This window comes from Pangasianodon hypophthalmus, chromosome 13, assembly GCF_027358585.1.
Source record: "Pangasianodon hypophthalmus isolate fPanHyp1 chromosome 13, fPanHyp1.pri, whole genome shotgun sequence".
Taxonomy (NCBI): domain Eukaryota; kingdom Metazoa; phylum Chordata; class Actinopteri; order Siluriformes; family Pangasiidae; genus Pangasianodon; species Pangasianodon hypophthalmus.
This window is the reverse complement of record NC_069722.1, coordinates 9,726,558-9,748,056: the sequence shown is the minus strand read 5'-3', so window position 1 is coordinate 9,748,056 and position 21,499 is coordinate 9,726,558. Positions and strand designations below refer to the sequence as shown.

The following is a 21,499-nucleotide window of genomic DNA, read 5'->3' as shown; positions in this document are numbered from 1 at the left end:
ATACATATACTGTGCTACATACTACTATATTATTATTATTATTATTATTATTATTATTATTATTATTATTATTATTACATCTTAAGTGGGATTATGACTGCAGTCAACATAATGTCTTGGAAAAATGTTGTATGTGTATGCGTTTTGCAACATATAGGAGATAAGGCTTCAGAATTACTGCTAATTTTGGAGATCTTTCATTTAAGTATTTTAGTATTTTAGTAAAGAAACTATAATTCAATGTGTGTTCTAATTTGGGCATTCTTACCATTTGCTTTTGAAAGCTTTTGAGACTTCCGTTGCATCAGGTCAGGACGTGACCAAAAGAGTGCAGTTACATTAGGGGTTGTAAACTAATGTGTTTAGGGCATCAATAAACAGGCCGGAAAACGCCATAAAAAGAACAAAAAGAAGTAAACGGAAAGGAAACAGGTCAATAGTTTTTGGTGTCAGTACGGCACTGGGTGTTCATCTAATTAGTCTTTTTGTTGAAGATTTTACTCGTGATAAATTCGAGTTTATAATGTGTGAAAAATATGACAAATTTAAACAGAGGCTCGCTTTCTAATGTTGTTATCGTATACTGTGTATTGCTCTAACTGCTTTATTATATTGTAAATAAATGCAAAACGATCTCTATTCGTGTTGACTTTTGTAAGACTAGTTGGTTACATCATGATTACAAAGTAAATGATCATATTTAATGCCAGTATAATATTGTAAAAACAATTATACCATAATAATCTTATTATAGCATAATATTGAAATAGCAGTATTATGTAATCTAATTATTTACGTAAATAACCATGCACATAACATTATCTTGCAGTCTCCGTGTATATGCAATATTATATTACAAGGTTGTTTAGGTCGCTCAACCTTAACGGCATGCACGCGCTTGTCTAAATCTGTTTAAAATTGTTTTAAACTTGTGATTGTGCTTTTGATGTGTTCTATGTGTTTGTGTTCAGCTATTTTGTCTACTCAAATATGCTCGTATCATTTATAACATGTAGATTTAGAAAAGCCTTAGAAAATAGTCATAATCATAATTGTTGCACAAAAGAGTAGTACCAGGTTTCTGTTAAAAGCATTATATTTCAATAAAATTAGTATTGTCTATTACCCTCAATTGTTTTCTGTTGGTACGTATCTATTAATTTTCTATAATACGCACATAATAATCAACCGATCTTGATTTTTTTTTTTTTTAATGTAAAAGGGGGCAAAGACCTTCGTTTTAATCAGACGATGATCAAAATATCTAATCACCTTCAAGCCTTGTATGTGGAACTAATATTAGATTTCCTACTCTATTTTCCAAGCTTTTGTGAAAGAAAAAGATGGCGACGGCATCTGAGGCACTGAGGAGAAATGCAATAAATTCCTTGTTGTTTTATGAAAATTTACAACTTTGTGATAGAACTTTATGAGTGCCTGGATCCTGGGATTGGCCGAGGATGGTCATGTGGATGGGTAACCGTGAACGTGAACTTTTTATGATTTCCCAAGTGGTTATATTGCAGCATTCTTTTGGCCGCTGCGCCTTATGAAGCTTCGCCATGTTCTTTAACTGTCCTCTTTCTATCTATACTTCGGCAAAAATAGAAGATATACATATAGTTTAAGTTAGCTGTTCTGTCTCCTGGTAACAGAACAGGGAGACCAGCCTCTTTTGTGCTCGCTATGCTAATGTGGCCGACTATGATTGGGATTTCCTCTACGATGAAGAGTCTGACTGAGATATGGACGCGCAGTAGATTCTCATGTATTTTTTCATACGCGGACCCGAATGCCGTTGACTAACGTGACCAAAAAGGATTGAAGCAATGCGTTACTGTCAGTTTTGCACTAATGGTGGATCCGGGCAGGGCAACAGGGCTTCCCAGCGCGACCAGCGGCGAAGGATTCTCCTAACTGTCCTAGCGCAGTCTAAAGACTTATCAGCAAAGGTAAGGTCTGCTGTCACAAATGATGCTTTTTGTGAAGGTAATGCTTAATTCGAATTCCGCTCATGCAGCTTGAGATTGCAAGAAACATTTTAAATACGTGATATCATTATCACAGAGCTTGATTTTAAGAATCTTTTCGAAGTTTGTTTTCTTTTAATGAAGCTGCAGGGAACGCATGCTTTTAAGCTATTTCAGCCTTGTTTTAAGTGATATTCGATATCAGACTTGCTTGACTTCAGCTAGTGGATGCAGTCATTGTAATGTGGAAAGAGAGGTCAGTGATGCTGTGAGATGTGTTTGATGGACCGGCTTGGTTGCCAATCAAATCGTAGCTGTACTTTTTTGGACCACTTATTACGTGGAATGCCTTTAATCAAGGGGCACGAAGCACTGCCGCATTTCTGCCCACTGAAGGTGCGGACAGAACATGAATGAATGAGAGTAATCTAAATCCTTAAAGAGGAAACGCCAGGTAACATATACACTGAATAATTAAACAGCTCTGCATTCTCTCTTCCTTTCTACGGTTGAACATTCTTCGACTGTAAATAATTCCAGACCAAATATACAAACCTTAGGGATTATTTTGCTGATGGTTTTATTAAGACAACAACAATTCTTTTAGTCCGCTCTTGTCATATGTCTCGCCCAAAACACTGCTATTCCACCACGTTCACAACTGGCCTGCACCCTTTGTTTTCCTTTTGTTTGGGTTTCCTTCTCAACTGGCATACCTTATCACAAGACAGTTTTGATCGAAATATTAAATATTGCAATACAATGCATCATCTATGAAGATATTTATATTAACGTACCTACATTCTCTTCAATTTTGTAATGTATAATAATTCAGCCAATAAGCTTATAGCCTATCTATCAAAGATTGCACATAATTAATCGTGCTATCTATGTTTTAGAAACCACACAGACACATTTTGGTCGCTGTATAAGAAGGCTAATCCTGTTTAGTTAATGTCTGTAGTTTGAGCTAAACAGTGTAAAGGGGAGGTGGTGGACTGTGTTGCTGTCTGCCTGTTGGTGAGATTAAGAGCCCATCCGCTAAATGCAGTCTTCGTGGCTGAATCTGTTTTCTGGCTATTTGGTGCCATCTAGCGTTCTATTCCGCGTAATGACAGTGTGTCTGCTCACGTCACGACGTTCGCTAAGAGGACAGACTTGTTAATACTGTATGTGCGTCCGTGTGTGTGTGTGTGTGTGTGTGTGCACGCGAGCGCGTGTGTGCGCTCGGGCGCAGGCGTGCGCATGTGTGTGTGTGTGTGTGTGTGAGAGAGAGAGAGAGAGAGAGAAAATGTTTTATGGCACTATGCATTTGCCGCACTGTCACTGTGTATGCATTTACTTTTAGCAATGTGAGTAGCAATGTGAGGATTTTGAGACCTCTATCTGTCTGTCTGTTTGCCTCTCTCTCTTTCTCTCTTGTCTACTATTTTAGTTGATTTCCTTTGAATATAAATGTTTGATCATTTTTCTCCCATTCTTTTGTATGTTTATATTTTAATGCCATGCAAATAGCATAGCAAAAATCTTTGAAATAAAAGCAATAAATCAAAGTGAAACATAGATAACAGAAAAAGCTGGAAGGGGTTGGCTGCTCAGCCCGATGGCAGTGAAACGTAAAAGAATGCAGAGGCTGTAAATTCTCGAGGCTGTTGTTGACGCTCTTTGAAGTGTCTGCATTCGCCACTTGCTCAGAAAAGCCAAGCCTTAGCGTTGGATATCCCTTCATATCCACTCTCCTGCCTCTTGCAACTCCTCTACAAGTCAGCGGATGACCATTCTTTATTGCATTCTCTGGTGAATCGGCCCGTCTGAGCCACAGTGCTGCCTGCTCTAGGGCTCATGAGCCACAGTGCTGCCTGATCTGGCTGCTCAATCACACACACACACACACACACACACACACACACACACGGTTTTCGGTTCTGGTTATTTTCTCCTCGCAGTTTAAGCAAGAGCAAGTACTGAGCCCAGCAGCCGAAAACCGAGAGAGGATAGCGGCATAGAGTGAGAAGGGGGGAGGGGCATTTGGAGAGTGCATGAGTCCTGCAGCAAAAACAGCATGGTAGATCTGTACATATTTGATTTGCTGGACTTGAATGGTAAACACTGCCAAACATTTAACCGTTTCCGAAGCCCAGACTTTGTTTCATGGACATCAAAAGCAGACAGTAGCATTTGCTTTATTTGTTTAGTCTCTTCTTGATTTTATTGAGCCCAAGAATAGAAGAAATACAATCACACACACCATTGCATACAGTAGTACATGCAGTTGTGCGATTAAGCATGGTTACTGCAGCATACCAAATAATTAACATTTTGAATTCAGGACTTCTTCTCTAGAAAGTGTAAATAATATTTCCACCAAAATGAATTTTTTTTGGCAAAAATGAGAAAATTAACAGGTCATGACAATGCACGGGCTTATTTTATGCTATATCAGTTACAGACAAATACTTTGTAAGTAGTCTGCAGTTAACTGTAGTATGTGATAAGCGAATTTAAATGTGTCTGAATTATTTGATACCAAAGAAAGTTGCTTTTTTATCCAAGATATATATTTTAAAGCTACTTATCTTATGTGGTGTAGAAACTCAGTGACTGGAAAGCGGACCGCAGAATTTCGAAATAGGTACCAGGGTAGAGTTTTCTTTTATTTCCCTTTTTATTTAACCCTGACTGTCGCATCAATTTATTTTAATAACAAAACATTTTACACTTTTGCCTAATTTCTTCTTTAATATTCTTAACAAAACACACCAACAAAATTCTATTTTATACAAAGCTGGGAACTTAAATATATGTTCACTACATATTCTTAAATTAATTACCTTCAGTATGAATAAAACAAATGAAATATTGATATAATTAATAAAAATCAAAGTAATTACAATGGCCTGAGATTACACTACACATTCAGAGCATTGTGCTCAGAGCTATTCTATAGATTTACTTAATCAAACTTTTTAAAGACAATATTCTTTACATTTTTAATTGATTTCAGTTAGAATCCACTTCAAATATATGATATTTGAACCAACTGTATTTTTGTTAAACTCTATATTCGTAGTATTGTAAAGATACATATTAATTACAATTTTATGACCTGAGGTGTCCAGTTTAATAGAAAAAAACATAATTAATGCATTAAAGGGATCTGTGATAAAAATTAATTCTAAGAATATTTTATATGATTATTTAATAAGTTATAAACAAATTAGGAAAAAAAACAGAACAGAATAACAGAATTTTAAACACAAACCAGGTAAATAACTAGGTTAGAATACAATAAGTTACGCCGTACAGAGGTCCTCAGAAACTGCGACGCACGCACAGGCATACTCACAATATACCCCACAAACGCAGAGAACTTTAGATGAGGTTACAGCATACTTGACAAAGTCATATATCTGAAGTGATTTCCTTCGTCCGCGGTGATCTTCCACGACTGCTGCTTTGCATTATGTTCTGTTGATGAGTTGGTGTCAGATTATTTTGCTCCCCACACCGTATAAAATATCTGTCGGAAAAACATAAAACATCAAAATTAATTTAAAATTGACTTTAGAATATAGAATAAAACTATCGCATTGCCAGTCGTCCTGGTTAAGAATTCATCAATAACAAAATCACCTTTCGCAGCTATCACTCATTAATAATAAACAGACTTTGAACAAGCACTGTTTCCTCTTGATTTCTCATGTAAGTGGATACACAATAGATGCTTTCCGCTCACAGAAAACCCAGCAATGCAAAAGGAAGCCCAGCATCCTCGTCATTCTAAAAGGAAATTGAAATGAAAGTAAAACGCACACACAACCCCCAGCCACTTTTAAAAATATCCACTTTTTGGGTCCCAAATGGTGCAGTGGTTGTATAACGACAGGACTCCAGCCACTATAACTGTACTCTTGGTTAATGACAAACACACGCACGCTCGACTTGAAAAGCAGTGTGGTGAAAAGCAGAAATAATAGCCGAAATAATACTGACTTATTTTCTGGAGTTTGCAGGTCATAAGTTTTAATTAAAATTGGGAAACTCATGTATGAAATGCGGTCAGAGTCGTGCCATGTTTAGAAAAGACAGATGCGCCACATTGTTTTATCACATCACATATAACGTCGAAAATCAGACGTGTGGAAAATATTACATTATCTTATACGAATAAATGTGACTATACACATTTGTAAATTGCGCAATATTTGCACAAGCTACTTTCTGGACTGAAATAAATCTATCCAAAATAAATTCAAATCCACAGCCTGTTGCAAATAAGCAGACTTGCGAGAATATAATGCATTTATCATGTGCTTGCTGATTATATTTAACTTTTCGTCTTAATTGTTTATCATTTGAAATCACTCTGAAATAATGGATATTATATGCTTGTATGTCTATTGTCTATTATTTTTCAAAATGGCCGAGTAAAATCGCAGCTCTGAAAATACAAATACATTTAAGTTGAATAATAACTGAACCTAATAGCAAAAATGTAATTTATTGGAAATCCACTGTTTGGGTTTATTTGTTGGCACCTCCTTTATCTATAAGTAGATCAGTACATACACCTCGGTCAAAACAGAGGTGGGGAATGTGTCAACGTATTCAATTTAGCGGTTTAAAAAAAACCCCGTTATTCGTTTTAAGCAATGTCATTGAAATAAAAGGAACAGAGAAAGGATGAAAAAATACGGTCCCCACTCTACACTCCCCCCCCCCCTTCAAAAAAAAAAGGGTGCTAATTTGCAGGCATGGTCGCTTGCGATTGGTCAGTGGTTGGTCAGATGGTATGGTATTCCTCTGTCCCGCACTGGCACATAGCCACCCAGCAACCCCCCCTCCCCCCCTCACCTAAAACCCAATCTCCGATAAACTACTAATAGCTAAACCGCTTGGACTATAAAACACAACAAATCATAAACCAAGGAAAAGAACCGTGCCCTCCCAATGAGTTCCTATTTTGTAAACTCCACTTTCCCGGTGACTCTGCCCGGAGGACAGGAGTCATTCTTGGGACAGATACCCTTATACTCCTCCGGATACACAGACCCTTTACGACACTATCCCGGTGCTGCTTATGGAGCTAGCAGTGTCCAGGAGAAGGCATACCACTCTTCCTTTTACCAGCAGACGAACGGTGCCTACGGCAGGGCGACCACCATCGGTTCCTGCGATTACGCGGCAGCAAGCTTCTGTAGGGAAAAAGACAACGCCTGTGCCCTCTCTAGCATAGAAGAACACTCTCTTATCCACAGTCAGGAGCACCGGAAAACAGATTGCACAGATTCGCCTGGGAAAAACATCTACACCGAGGGTGACGAACAGAAGCCGGCGGTGCCAGTGTACCCATGGATGCAAAGAATGAACTCGTGCAGTGGTACGTACATGTTGTCATGTTTCCTTATATTTTTCGTTATTTGCCACCGCTGATAAAGGCTACAGAGCTAAAGTGTGCTACTTACTCTAGTGTGCAAATCCGGAAGCGCATACAGTGTAAATACAGGCTTTTCACTCCAGCATATATTCGTCTCTTCAGTGTAAAACTGAAACCGGAGAAGAGACATGACACCCTTGCAATTTGAAGAACACGTTATCTATATTTTATTAATATCTTACAATCGTTACACAATATTGTAGTTTATCTACAGGCTTGAATTTACTTCGTAGTTCTGTTTGCCCTATGACAACAGGGGAGTTGCTCTATCAGCAAGTCTGTTATCATAAAATGACTTGCATTGCTGTTTTGAGCAGGTTCTCTCTGCTCTACCCTAAAATACAGACAATAATACATAGAAATTCCAGTTTATAATCTCAGTTTATATTATTACAGTAGCAAGCGCCACTCAAAATGTAGGAAACTAACAAGGAAATTAATGTCATAACAATATACCTGTAGTGGTGAAATAGACATTATGAAATAGTATCTATCTGCAAGCAAACACTAAGAAGCATTGCAAGAGGCACTGAATTAGATAGTGCATAACATTTAATTATATGATATGGTATGATAGCCTGTTTTTATTCTCTGCCTTTTAAAAAGTTGAGGATTTCAGTGACAGACTTGTTATCGCAGTGGATAGCATTGCGAACACTTAATAATTGTCTTTAGGCATAAAATTTACAAGTCATGTTGCTGTCCTCAAGCTGTTTTCCTACTACACATTTGTCATTATAATCATTATAATATGCACGCTTTCGGCGTTAATGTGCGACTATCCCCCCTCCCCCCACCCCTTCCTCTTTCCATTTCGTGGACAGGGACCTTCAGTAACCCTGGTCGGAGGGGTCGTCAGACATACACCCGTTACCAGACGCTGGAGTTGGAGAAAGAGTTTCACTTTAACAGGTATCTTACCCGCAGGCGCCGTATTGAGATTGCGCACGCTCTATGCCTGACGGAACGCCAGATCAAGATTTGGTTCCAAAACCGACGGATGAAGTGGAAAAAGGAGAACAAATTAATCAACTCATCACAAACCAGTGGCGAGGAGAAAGACGAGAAGAGGACAGAATGAAATTATGGCAATGAGCAGCAGACACCTCAATAACTCATCTGAAGGAAAAAAAAACTCTCCATGTACATACATTTGCTTCGGTGAAGTTGTATTGGTAAATTCGTTGTAGCATTCCACTTATACATTTCAAGTGTTATTTTGTTTAACTCTTACATGATGTCTCTAATTAATGTCTTTTTATGTGCAAATTATGATTTAGGATTTGTTCTTACATCTAAAACGGACATGTTTAACACATATATTTTAAATGTTATATTCGTACTCATATTTAAGCTGTAAAAAAATAAAATAAAATCTCATTGTACGAAATGACGCATTATAGTTAGGGTGATTAAATGTGTGAGGTGTTTACTGAATTTATGAAAAATATAAGACTGAAGCTTTCATTTTTTTTTCCCAAACCAACAAGGCGGGTTCAAGTTTATAGTCTATTGATTTTGTATGTGGATTCCAATTGTTGTAATATTTATCAGGAGAAACAATTAAATAAAGCGAGAAAACATTCCACTTGGCAGACCCTGTTTGGTGACAATTGTTTTAGAAGTAAAAACGACCATTTCTGAGCCACATAGTATATGAGATATGATTTGTATCAAATGGATTGAACCAGTGTGCCACTATTTTTACCACGTAGCTAAATAATTCTGCTAATATCCGAGAGCACAACGCGGAGGCGCTGATTTCTTCTTCATAAAATATACATATGTTTCTAGAAAACACCAGATTGTACAAAAACGTTAAACTGGACGCTAGTTAACAAAGAAAATTTTGCTATGTAGTATAATTGATTCAGCTTCAGGCAGCGATAGGGAACAGGTTCACTTAAATAACCTGTCAATCAAAAACCCAGTTTCCCTTTTCCACACTGAAAGACACGCCGCCCCTGAGTTCAGCGGCAAAATACTCCATACAAAGTGAAAGGAAAGGGTTCAGTGATTTTTAACTGATGGCCGAAGGAGAAAACTGACCTGTCCGTACCGCGCACTCACCCAGACAGGGTCAAACGTTTAGGAGACTGACCTTCTCGGTAGCCAGAATTTAATTTTCATTTTTAAATATAAAGGGCTCATCATGTCCAGACTGTCTAACAGCACAAGATAGCATAAGCAATGCAGATATTTCTTACACGTTACGCATATACTGCTATACAAATTAAAAGTGGTTGCTATAATAAAACTCATGCGAACACATTTGCAGGCCGAGATTCAATAGATTCAATAGATTCTTCCCTTCAAAAGGTCTATTTCAAATATGTTCGAGGTTGTATTGCCGATATTTGATTATCCTACTTTGGAACAATTTTTCCTATTATTGTTCAAGGTTAAAAGCCTAATCTTCATTAAATATGATATAGAATATTTTAACCACAGTTTTCCGGTTTAAATGTTAGCAAATAAGTATGTCACAATGGTGGATAACACATCATGATGCACATACATGAAATAACTTGTGCCTTTGTGTCAACAAACCATATATCAGCTCAGGTCATCTATCACAATCCTACATTCCTTATGGCTTACTGAGAACTTACTCTTCTTGGTTTGCAAACCTACCCAGGAACCTAAAATTGCACGAAGATAAATTTAAATAACCAATTTTTGTCAAGCATTAGATCACGAATGAGGTTATCTATAATAATAATAATAATAATAATAATAATAATAATAATAATAATAATAACGACTATTATTATTATTATTATTATTATTATTATTATTATTATTATTATGTCATATACATATATTTATGTATGCAAATCATGATCATCTTTAGTGTTAAGACATTGCATTACAGATTTGGCAGCATTTTAGTACTAAAAATTTTTAAAAATCAAGAGATAACGTTAGTATATTTTTGTTATCACTGAAAAGAATAAAAGAATAAAATAGATACACAGCCCAGAAAAGAATTCACTGTGCCATAAATTATATCTCCAGTAGGTGACGCTGTCTGCTCACATGCAGCATATCCTTGCAATGGGAGGCACACGAATGCTCGAGGCTACAACTCCCCGTCTCGTCATCATTTGTAACCATAGAGCATGAATTACCTCTTGAAGTCATCAGTGAGAATTTACGACTGGTCAACAAAAGCACGTGATTCCCAAACGCACCCCCACCCCCATATTTGGCCGCATACATAGCAAAAACGAAGTACAGTGCATTGCTATAATTCATTAATACATCATAAATCGTGAAGCACAGCGTTATAACGACCAAGATCTACAAATCAAGCTCGCTAAAACAACCTAAATGAGCTCTTACTTTGTAAACTCGTTCTCAGGGCGCTACCCAAATGGCCCTGACTATCAGTTACTAAATTATGGAACTAGCAGCAACGCTATGAACGCCTCGTACAGGGACTCCGGCACCATGCATTCAGGCTCTTACGGCTACAACTACAATGGGATGGACCTAAGCGTCAACCGTTCAGCCAGCACTGGCCACTTTGGGGCGGTTGGGGACAATTCCCGGGGCTTCCAATCTCCAGCCCCGGAGACGCGATTCCGGCAGCCGTCAAGCTGCTCGCTCGCATCCCCGGAGCCGCTGCCCTGCTCTAACAGCGAGAGCCTAGGACCCAAAGGCTCTTCACCCCCTTCCGACCAAAGCTCTTCTGCTGCGAGTAGTAACCTCACCAACAGCACACATTTTACAGAAATCGACGAGGCCAGTGCTTCATCTGAGACCGAAGAAGGCTCCCACAGAGCGGCCAACCAAGCTCCGCGGACGCTGCAGAAGCAAGAGACCACGGCAACCTCCACCAGCTCGGCGACTGCCGATGGCCAAGCGCCACAAATATTCCCTTGGATGCGGAAACTACACATTAGCCATGGTACTCTCGTATTATCTTTACGCTTCTTTACTGTTTGCGAATGAGTATTGCCTAATTTGTGCTTAGGAGTTTTTGCTTTTTAACAGTGGGGGCGGAATTAGCCTTTACTTATTTTCGGGAAAGTGTCATAAATCTTTCAAGTGTGGAGCCTCGCAAGCTGTAGCAGGGAAAGGGAGAGAGGTGGAAGAGAGGACAGCAAGCCATAAATGCTTAGAAGTTGTTGTTTCTGTGAAAAGTTCTGTTTTATGGCGCAAGGGAATGTGATTACTCTGTTGAGGAAAACCAAACAATAAAAAAAGTTGCAAAAGTGTTGGGAAACATGGTCGACTGGTGGAAACCGAAAGAATAAGCGTCGTTACATGGCGAAGGTATTATATATTTCACTGAATGCAGAAATGTGTAAAACAGCAAGAAAACGTTTGTTTACGCACATATGTGCACTGTACCATTTGGCGATTGCACTGTACTCAGTCATAAATCGTGAGTCCGTCAAGAGTATTTGCATGCAAATTTCCAAATTGCAAAACGCTTTTGGCGATCTACTGTTCTAATGCTGTATTGCGCCATTCTCGCTAATGTTTTTCTTTCCAATCTTGCCATGCAGATATGACTGGACCAGATGGAAAAAGGGCCCGAACTGCCTATACCCGTTATCAGACGCTAGAGCTGGAAAAAGAGTTCCATTTTAATAGGTATCTCACCCGGAGGAGAAGGATAGAGATAGCCCACGCTCTATGCCTCTCAGAACGTCAAATTAAGATCTGGTTCCAAAACCGGCGGATGAAATGGAAAAAGGACAATAAGTTGAAGAGCATGAGTCTGGCTACCGCAGGTAGCGCTTTCCAACCATAGTGGTAACGCAAATCATGCTGTAAGTGCTGCAATGAAATCGCGTGGAGAGGATAGATGGGGAAATTTCAATAGACTATTACTGAGTACTGTAAAAGCGGCACCTTTCGGCATGTTTTGGGGTATTTAAGTCAACTTAAAATTTTACTGTGGTACTGCTAAAATTAAAACAAATTAGTGTTCACATGCTGTTCTTTTAATAATTTGATTATTATTTCCAGTGAGAAAATGAACAAAAAAAGAAAAAAATGCCGCTCGTTGTCCTTGTTATGAATATTGTTTGTCAAGTGCTATGTATAATGCTTTGAGAGTTAGCATGTTAACTAAATGTTATAACTTATTTACTACCTATAACTTGTATACCTTTGAGTTTACAGCGATGCTTCTGCCCAAATATGAAGTGATGCTCTAGTTAGCTAGCTCTAGTAGTGACTGCATTCATTTTAGCAGAAGTAAAGCTTCTGTGTTCCATGGTCATATATGTTTGAAGTCATTGTCTAGATAAACTCATTAGACTTTTGTCATGTGCTCAAATTCTTCAATTATTTTTGAAAAAAAAAGGAAATTTGTAAATAGTCCTAGAGTCCTGTATCCGTCCCACGTGTGTATAGTTATATTCAAATTATGTAATTGTATATTCCTGGATCATGTTCATGTTCCTAAAATGATGTACATATTGAACACTTTTATTGTGACCATTTGGCTATTTGTAGTAGGCAGAGTGAATGGCAAATGTGTGTGGGAAAAAAGCCATGTCGAACTGCCTGTACGCATTTTGCCAATTAGCTTTTTGTATTTGTTTGTAGCTTAACTTGGAGTAAAAAATAAAGTTCTCATATTATTCAGACCCATCACATCGAGAGAAACCATTGTATATGTCTCTCTTATACTATTATCTAAGTCTCTAACGATTTTCTTTCCAATGCAATTTATGCAAAGTTTCTTTCAATAGTTAAAAAATAATCCACCGTAATAAGCAACAAGCTGAGTCTAACAAGATGCTTAAATTCGAGTACAACACAATACCTACTACAGATAAAACTGACCTACACACCACGCCAAAAAATGTTGCCTATTACCTTAAAACTTCGAAGTGAAGGAGAAATACAAGAAGAAATACAAAGTTAAAGTCAACCCAGACACAAAGTTAAAACCAAATCCAAGTACTGCTATAGAGATGTTCTGTAATATCACGTGTGTAATGACACACTTGTCTTTCTGGCTATGACAGTTAAAGTATTTTTTTTATTCGTGCTATGCAACTCGTCATTACACAGTAGTCCTGCCTCTCAGTAAACAAGTAGCGAACTTGTAAACTTACCACAGCCAAACCGTTTTGCTACGTCTAAGGCGACTTTTGAGAGCCGAGTAGATTGTCCTAAAAGTGAACCAGCTGCCCCATATCGCCTGGCCGGCTGCCTTTTGGGATTCAGTTTTTGCCAATGACCAAAGTATACCAAAAGTGGCTATGACATTTACATGTCAAATGGATGAGCGTTTTATCTTGAAGTTAGATCGTAAAAATCGCGCAGGCCACAGACAGATACCCCTTACTGGCTCTCAAAAGTCACGTGGGGTCCATAAAGTTAGTTTTATGGTTTTGGGGAGTTGACAATGTACTATATATTTCACATTCTAGAAAGCAAGTGACGGTTTAACTGCTACGAATGGATTCTAAAGGGTCAGTAGTGAGGAAAATAACGTATGCCACTGCTCTGCCCGTGTCCGGTCCATACGCTGTCTCGCCAGTTCTACTCATTTGGAGGCGGATATGAGGATAGTGGACTGTGCAAACTCCAAGTAAGTCATTTAACCCTAGATTGGTAGAAGACTTGAGGAAAGGGAGAAGCAGATGAGAGAACAGTCTCTAATGGTTGTGTCAAACATTTCGCTTGTTATTATTGAGGCGTGAAACTGCGTTTTGGGAACTCATATGGCATTTAAAAGTTCATATGTAGCCTTTATTACTAGTGGGAAACACATTGCATCGTTGTCCAGAATTTATTCCACTCACTATGTAAGCAAAAGTGATATGAATTTAGTAGGTTTCAGTCTTCTAAAATGATCGAACTTCCTGGTATCCCCTGGACTCTCCAATATATGTTATGCAATACCGAAATGAAAAATATTCGCACTGACTCTTAAAACATTGCCAAATTGTCGATGAATATGAATGTATGATGTGCTGATCACGTGTTATCAATTCTAATGTCCCATATAGGCGTTATCATATCAGTAGATTTTATAGGGAAAAAGACATTGACTATTTTTGCTTTTGCATCTTTTTTAGACAATATATTGTTATTTCTTGTTTAGTTCTCCGATTAAATTTAATTCAGAACAACTTGGCATGGCTTTATGTTATATATAGATTTATTTATTAGGTGTTATAGGTGTTATAAGTTTAATAAATACATATAATATACATTCTCTTTCATTCATTCTCTCTCTCTCTCTCTCTCTCTCTCCGTCCCTCAAACACACACACACACACACAACATTACAATATACCTCCCCCAATTCTACAAGTAAATCTTTGTTTCATCCCCGCCCATGCATTTTTCAAAAAGGAAATGTGTGAATAACACACATTGGCAGCGGACGTCCCGGACAAGATTACTGCAAAATAGACCAGCAAAATAGTTTGCTATGCAAACAGATAGTTCAGTGTTTACGGGTGACTGCTGTAGGAATATTTAAAAAAAAGTAAGCAAGCAAGCAAGCAAGTAGACAAACAAACAAACAAAACAATTGCATTTGAAAATTCACCTCGCATGTTTCTATTTTCATAGCTGTGGGAAGTGTATCGCTGACACGGTAACTGATCAGTTGGAGTTCAACTTTTTTGACACTGTATGTCATTAAAACATCAGTTAATATATATCCTAATAAATATAATTTAATGCACTGCAAATTATTAATTTTTTCTCTAAAATTAATGGAAATACATAGATGTACCACTCTTTTATTCCTTTATTCCACTTTTCTGCCTTTATTTTTTTGTTGTTGTTTAACGAAGAGTGCTTAAGTAGGTTAAGCTCGAATTCAATAAAAACAACCTGTGAAACTAGGGAAGAGATGGCAATTTTTTTGTTAATTGTACTATGGCTTTGTGGAAAATATATGCAGTTGTTGTAAATTGAACATATAAGATCAACATTAACTCAGATTCAAAATATTATTTGTCATATGATATGAATATTAGATGGTTTTACGTATATCATGGACGCACACAGCTCAATAAAAATACATTTAGTATACCATGTCATACTTTACCTCTTAGAATTAAATATATGTTATGATTTCAGGTTTTACATCCTAGAACACATCTACTTTTAGTTTGAGTTCGGTTTTAAAGCTCGCCATTTGTCTTAGTATGTTACACATGTGTGCGACAAAGACTGACCAGAGCTTAGACCATAAACAGAAAGGCAAAGTAGAAAGCAGAGAGCTTCTATTTCATTTAGTGTCCTTTTATTTAACGGTATAGAAGGCTTGGTTACATGTGAAATCGTCGTCCTTACTCCTTAAATTTAGCTAAATCGAATACTATTTTAAATTCTTTCATTCATGTTAGAATGTTTCTAATGTGAAGCTGAGAAAAGCAGATTTAACTGTTGTCTCACGTGTTGTATGTTGATGAGAAACTAGCCAACTGGTCCTGATTTCTAGGTGTGTTTGTGCTTCAGAGAAAGTACATGTTCTGACAAAAATTCAAAGGATCAAAGAGGACAGTCCAAGCGGTTGGTTTTCGTAAAGTGAAAAGTTATGTTATAATTAAATAATAGCTTTATACTAGGTTTGGGAAAAACACTTGTGTCTGTTAGGCAAAAATTACATCTTTAACCTTTGGAAAGGTATAGAAACAACACATAAAACTATGTTTTTTCTTAATGTAAAAATATAACAGCTAATTCAGCGTTGACAAAACGCGGTATTTATGTATTAATTATTATAGAATAAATAAATAAATAAATAAATAAATAAATAAATAAATAAATAGCCAGCTTTAAATGGTTCTCCACGTATTGCATGCATTGTCCTGTGACCTGTGCACCAGACAGTAATCTTGTATGCGTTTGCTTTGGCTTTGTAGGTGTTGGCGGTATCATCCTAAAGATTTTTAAACATTTAAATTGCAATTTTAAATTCCTAATGCGTTTTGGATATGGATAGAGACAATCCAAAAGCATTTCTCATCCATAATGCATGAGGAGGGGATCATCCAGAGGTCACCAGACGAGTAGTACTGGGAGGGCGCAGGCGTAAAACAATGCAGCTTGTCCATCACACACAATTACACCATGTTTGCTCTCGAAAAAAAGGTGAAGAGGTGGCTGGAATGTTTTTATTTACCTGTGTTTTTACTCCTCCTTAACTGTATCCTATTTGTGATGAGATGAAGGAGTCAGGACGTCTACCAAAACATCCTAATATTGTGCCGTTTTCTGTGCATTTTATTGAATTAACAAAAAACATATGCCCAGTAGAAACTTTTAAAGAGATTAGTAATGTGCAGCTGCGAAAAAACACAACTTGTCAATATGACAATTTAAAAAAAAAAGCAATAAAAGAAAGAGATATCTAACGCTTATAATGCTAATTCATACTTTCTTTAAATGAAGATTTCAAACTGCAGACTATTTAAATACCATTTGAAAATGACCGAACTGTTTCCTACACTACATTAACGCAAAAAAAAAAAAAAAAAAAAAAAAAACCTCCAAGAATGATGAATAAATAGTCTCAAAACGTGAAGTATCTTGCTATCTAATACCACATTTTAAATTCACTTGTACAAGCTCACCATCCGGAATCTTTTTCCTATCTGCTGTTTAGACGCCGGAGATTTTGTCTAATGCAACGCTCTAAAGTCACCAGCAGAGCCCGCTTTAGACCAACTTCACAAATGTTGAAGGCGCTGTCTTCTGCAGTCCACATGACAACTCTTATCGGTTTAAAACAAACTCCATTATTACATATACTCTCAACTACATTGTCTGGGATATTCAGTTTATTAATAGACATGAATAATTTCAGTAGAGCTTTCGTGTTCGTGTGGAATGGCAGCTAGTCTTTTCATGCATGCTATAACACTGTAAGACTTCATGGTTTGTAAACCTCTTTGTTGAACATCAGGAAGCACGACATCTACACCAAACAAAATAAATTTAGATGCACTTGAGCCTCTTTCTTGGATAGTATAGTTTTACTGACTAGGAGCAACTGAATGTGAGTCCAGTGTTTTTTAGACAGGCGCGAGAGATGAGCGGGGTCAAAAAGTTGAGGGGTCAAAAGTTTATGTGGTGTGAGATTCGACTGTTGGTTGTCGACTGTGCGCTAGACCAATTGCTAAATGTCAATGGCAAAGTGAGAGAGGGAGGAAAAGGAGAAAAGGAAATGGGGTGCTGCCGAAGCAGTGAGGGGCTACAACTTTGTTTCATGTGCAAAAATGGGAGAAATGATAACAGGAGCGTCATGGGTTCAGAGCCTGACGTGAGTTTTGTAACAAAGCGAACCCCCATGAAAAAGTGAGAAAGAGCAAAAACGAAAAAAAGAAGTCCTGTTCGGTTATCATTATTATTATTATTATTATTATTATTATTATTGTTGTTGTTGTTGTTGTTGTTGTTGTTGTTGTTGCTGCTGTTGGTGGTGTTATTAATGATAATGATGATAATAATAATGCATAATATTATATGAGTATGCCCAGAAAATAAAATGTTCTCGCGCTAGAAAAAACTGACAATTATAAATTGTTAATTAAATTATTTTAAACAATTTGAATCAATCCGCTTTATGCCGTTAATGGTTTATATATTTTTAAGCACGAAACAAACGGGAAAATATTGTCCTAATAAATGTGCTTACAATTTCTTAAGCGACTTTGTTCCCACTTATTACTCGTGTAAATAAAAAAGATTTTAAAAGGCGGAGAAACAGCAGCATCACAAATAGTCTGAATTTATCAAAATAGTGCAGCTAAAAATATATATATATAATCCAAGAGCAGTTATACAATCGACTTCAAACTGAAAGCAGCGGTTAAACAGAATCTATACGAATAACACCGAACCTGTATTTGACTCGTCACAGTAGTTTTGGCCAAATGTCATCGTACAAAAGAATTGCTAATCTAAACACAGCGAGCGTGTGAGAGTGCTGTTTTGATGTATAGTTAATAATGGAGCCATTTTCAAGTGAGCGACGGTCAGAATAAAATTTGAACATAGAAAATGTGTAATTTAGTAAATACATAATACCGTTATTGATATAAATATTCGGACAAACTAGGCTAGCCATGGATAACAATTTTAAAGGGATCGCTATTTTGAAAAATACAGTGCATAAGTGGTGAATAATTGTATTAGAATACGCGTCCCCTTCGGAGTTCACGCAGAGTTCATCGAATTAATTTCCATTCCACCGTAGCATGTGCCGTTGCCTGGCAGAGATGTGGCGTGCATTGTGATTTTTTTCTGAGTTCATGCCTTAATTCTTTTAACACAATTCATGATGATTTCTGGCATTCTCAGGGCTTGTGCTTTTTTGTGGCGCAAATGTGTAATGTTTACACGATCCCCTAAAGATAAGACGACCCACGGTATTTTAAAATCCCATTTCTATTTACTACAAATGGTTTACTTTTGTGTTGTCACAATAATTCAAACATCTTATTTCATCACAGTATAATGCATTAGGTTGTACAATGTTCTGAATATGGGTTTAAATGCACAATCCAGACTGCTTTGTTTTCAGATTGAGGCTCTGTTTGGTTTTGAGAAAATTTAAAAAATGCTCTGTGGTTGAACTGATTTGTGGATTTCAAAAGGCATTTAGAATGACACCCCCCACCACCCACCCCAAGTCATTTTTCTTCAAAGTACTGACCTGGGCACAATTCAATATGAGCACGCAAACTGTGCATGCATTACTATAGAACTTGCGAGTGGGAGAGACCCAGAGAAGGGGTGAACCGCAGGTCAGCGCGTCTAACAAATATTAAAATGTACTGGGACTTGTGACACGCCTCGCTGTTTAACAAAGACTGCCAAAGTGCGAGATTAATACGAAAACCTGAGAGTCCACAACAAAATGCCTTAAAGCGTCCAATGATATTGTAGTCTAATGCTCACGACGGAGCAAGTCTAACATGCATTTTATTTTTAGCACTTCTGAGAGGCAGCAGGCTACATTGTGCGGGGAAACCCCCTTCTTCTCGCCAAGAAAGGTTAAAGAGACACCGGGAAACGGACTGAGCGAGCTTTTTGGCGTACGAAATTAGTAGATCGATGTTTTATTGTATTATTCTTTTTTTGTGGTTCAGGTCTTGTGTTGTTTACAATTTTCTTGAACGGATCGCGGAAATGAGTGGGAGTTGCATGGACGAAGGTATCACGGCGAGGTCACGGGCTAAACCTGTGGCGTTAGAAAAAAGAGGAAAGGAGGGCGGGGGTGGCGGTGGGGCTCGCGGTACCGTCGTGACAGAAAGAAAGGCTTCGGAATAGCGACGGGGTCCCGTCCCGTTTGCGTCCGGCATATGGAGAAGGCGACAGGACTGTACTGTGGAGAGCGAACTCGGAGAAACGAGATACGACGCGCGGAGGCACAAAAGTAAGTAAAGAAATTGGCCCTTCATTTACATATCGCCGCGCTCTCTTCTGCAGGTGTTTTGCCTGAGCGGACCACGTGCTTTAGTGTAGTGTGGCGAGAGTGCCCCCCCTCCTTTCATAACGGAGTTATGAGTTTGATTTCGAGTTCTACAAAGTCGAGTGGTTGAGCGTGTGGGTTTTATATGGTGAATATTTATACCTTGGCTGAAGTCACTGATCCTGTGCTTCGAACGCCCGTGGGTGTACGCATTAACCCTATAATGAGGCAGATGGCTGGAGGTCCCAATGCCTTTTAGAGGGAGATGGAGATGGGGTGAAGGCGAGGTCGGGGACTTCGGGAGGTGAAAGGGTTGGAGTGGACAGAAAGGAAGAACTTTCTCCTTTTTTCCTAAAGTTAGCCATATAGCTTATTGTTATTATAGTTAACCCTTATTGCTTTGGCACAATAAAAATACCTGCATAATAATAAAAAAAATATTGCTCACAAAATCTTACTCAATAGCTTATGTTAGTTCAAAGGCTGGCCTTACCATTTTAAAAGTATAATAAAACTAAACTGAGCAAGAAATTATGAGATTCAGATTAGAGGAAAAGAAGGGCTGGCCAAGAGAAAGGCTCTTTTTTAATGGCCAATCAGTAATAGCCAAAAGAAAAAAATGCTGTAGATTAAGCATGATATAGCTGCATTTTGCTGTTACAAGCACACAGATGCAAGCATATAAATGTTAATAAATTTTAATTTTAATGAATGAACGAATATTTCGATTTTTAAACATTTGACATAATTTAAAGAATTTACCCAACAATAAATTTAGCTTTTTATATTTGGCTCTTTTACGAAAACGTTGAATCACAGAAGCTCGATAATACAGAGCACAGCGTGTAGTGCACCTTCCCTGACAAAGAAAGTGTCATCACTGCTGTAATAAGTATCTATGTAAATATTATTAAAAACGGAATTATAACAGGTTAAGGTTTACATTAGGTTAAGTAGAAAATAGTGTCTCGTCTATTTATCGTCTAAAACTATCTAGGCATATGTGTTGTTTTTATCGGAAATTATTTTTAATATTCTAACTAGCAAAATTATAACACTTTGTCATTTATGCCACAATGTATTGTACACTTTGGCACGCGTATGCCCTAACGCTTAACCCTAATGTCATATTATTAGAACACACACACGCACACACACACACACAGAAATACACACACACAAACACACACACACACACACACACACACACACACACACATATATATATATATATATATATATATATATATATATATATATATATATATATATATATATATATATATATATATATATATGTATATAATATTAGCAGGAAATTTATTACATATTTGTCGCGTACTGAATTCTCAATTTACTTAAAGTTGATAAGGCAGAAATTTAATTGAGCAATAAAATGTTTGCTTAGTGTGTGTTTGTTTCACTGTAAGGGCTTCACAGCCTGTAGGCTTAACGGGGCTGAGCTACAATGAAAACTGTTTTATTCAGTTGGTGCTTTCTTTGACCTTTTCAGTTATGTTATGATTGCCTTTCACACTTGCACTCTTGCTGGTTTGTGCATTGTGTTTTAGTTCCAGTCTGAGGCATCCGTTTTAAAATGTGTTATAGCACAAAATGGATACAACCTGGCCATTTATTTGATCGCTTTTTTTTATTATTTTAATCGATAGACTTTTGTTT

General features: G+C 37.4%; 3 protein-coding genes across 8 annotated transcripts in view; all 3 read left to right on the top strand.

The window, feature by feature from the left end:
- Positions 1 to 1,508: 1,508 nt before the first annotated feature.
- hoxb3a (homeobox B3a) overlaps positions 1,509 to 21,499 on the top strand; it is a 48,090-nt gene continuing 28,099 nt past the window's right edge. For 3 of the 6 annotated variants that reach the window (XM_053239261.1, XM_053239260.1, XM_026916403.2), the window contains exon 1: positions 1,509 to 1,952. The gene's annotated coding sequence lies outside the window, so the exon portion shown is untranslated. Of the gene's footprint in view, positions 1,953 to 13,824; positions 13,970 to 17,028; positions 19,784 to 21,499 lie in introns of those variants that run through there. The other 3 variants (XM_053239259.1, XM_026916404.3, XM_026916406.3) reach the window with 2 other exon arrangements.
- hoxb6a (homeobox B6a) lies at positions 6,851 to 9,002 on the top strand. Its single transcript, XM_026916420.3, has 2 exons — positions 6,851 to 7,350; positions 8,232 to 9,002. The coding sequence occupies exons 1-2, from the start codon at positions 6,921 to 6,923 to the stop codon at positions 8,486 to 8,488; spliced, it is 687 nt and encodes a 228-aa protein (XP_026772221.1). The 5' UTR covers positions 6,851 to 6,920; the 3' UTR covers positions 8,489 to 9,002.
- On the top strand, positions 10,658 to 13,023 carry hoxb5a (homeobox B5a). Its single transcript, XM_026916418.3, has 2 exons — positions 10,658 to 11,320; positions 11,925 to 13,023. The coding sequence occupies exons 1-2, from the start codon at positions 10,741 to 10,743 to the stop codon at positions 12,170 to 12,172; spliced, it is 828 nt and encodes a 275-aa protein (XP_026772219.1). The 5' UTR covers positions 10,658 to 10,740; the 3' UTR covers positions 12,173 to 13,023.

Coding starts and splice junctions, on each gene's coding strand:
- hoxb5a (XM_026916418.3), top strand. CDS start 10,741: ATGAGCTCTTACTTTGTAAACTCGTTCTCAGGGCGCTACCCAAATGGC. Junction 11,321..11,924: donor GAAACTACACATTAGCCATG/GTACTCTCGTAT, acceptor CTTGCCATGCAG/ATATGACTGGACCAGATGGA.
- hoxb6a (XM_026916420.3), top strand. CDS start 6,921: ATGAGTTCCTATTTTGTAAACTCCACTTTCCCGGTGACTCTGCCCGGA. Junction 7,351..8,231: donor AAGAATGAACTCGTGCAGTG/GTACGTACATGT, acceptor TTTCGTGGACAG/GGACCTTCAGTAACCCTGGT.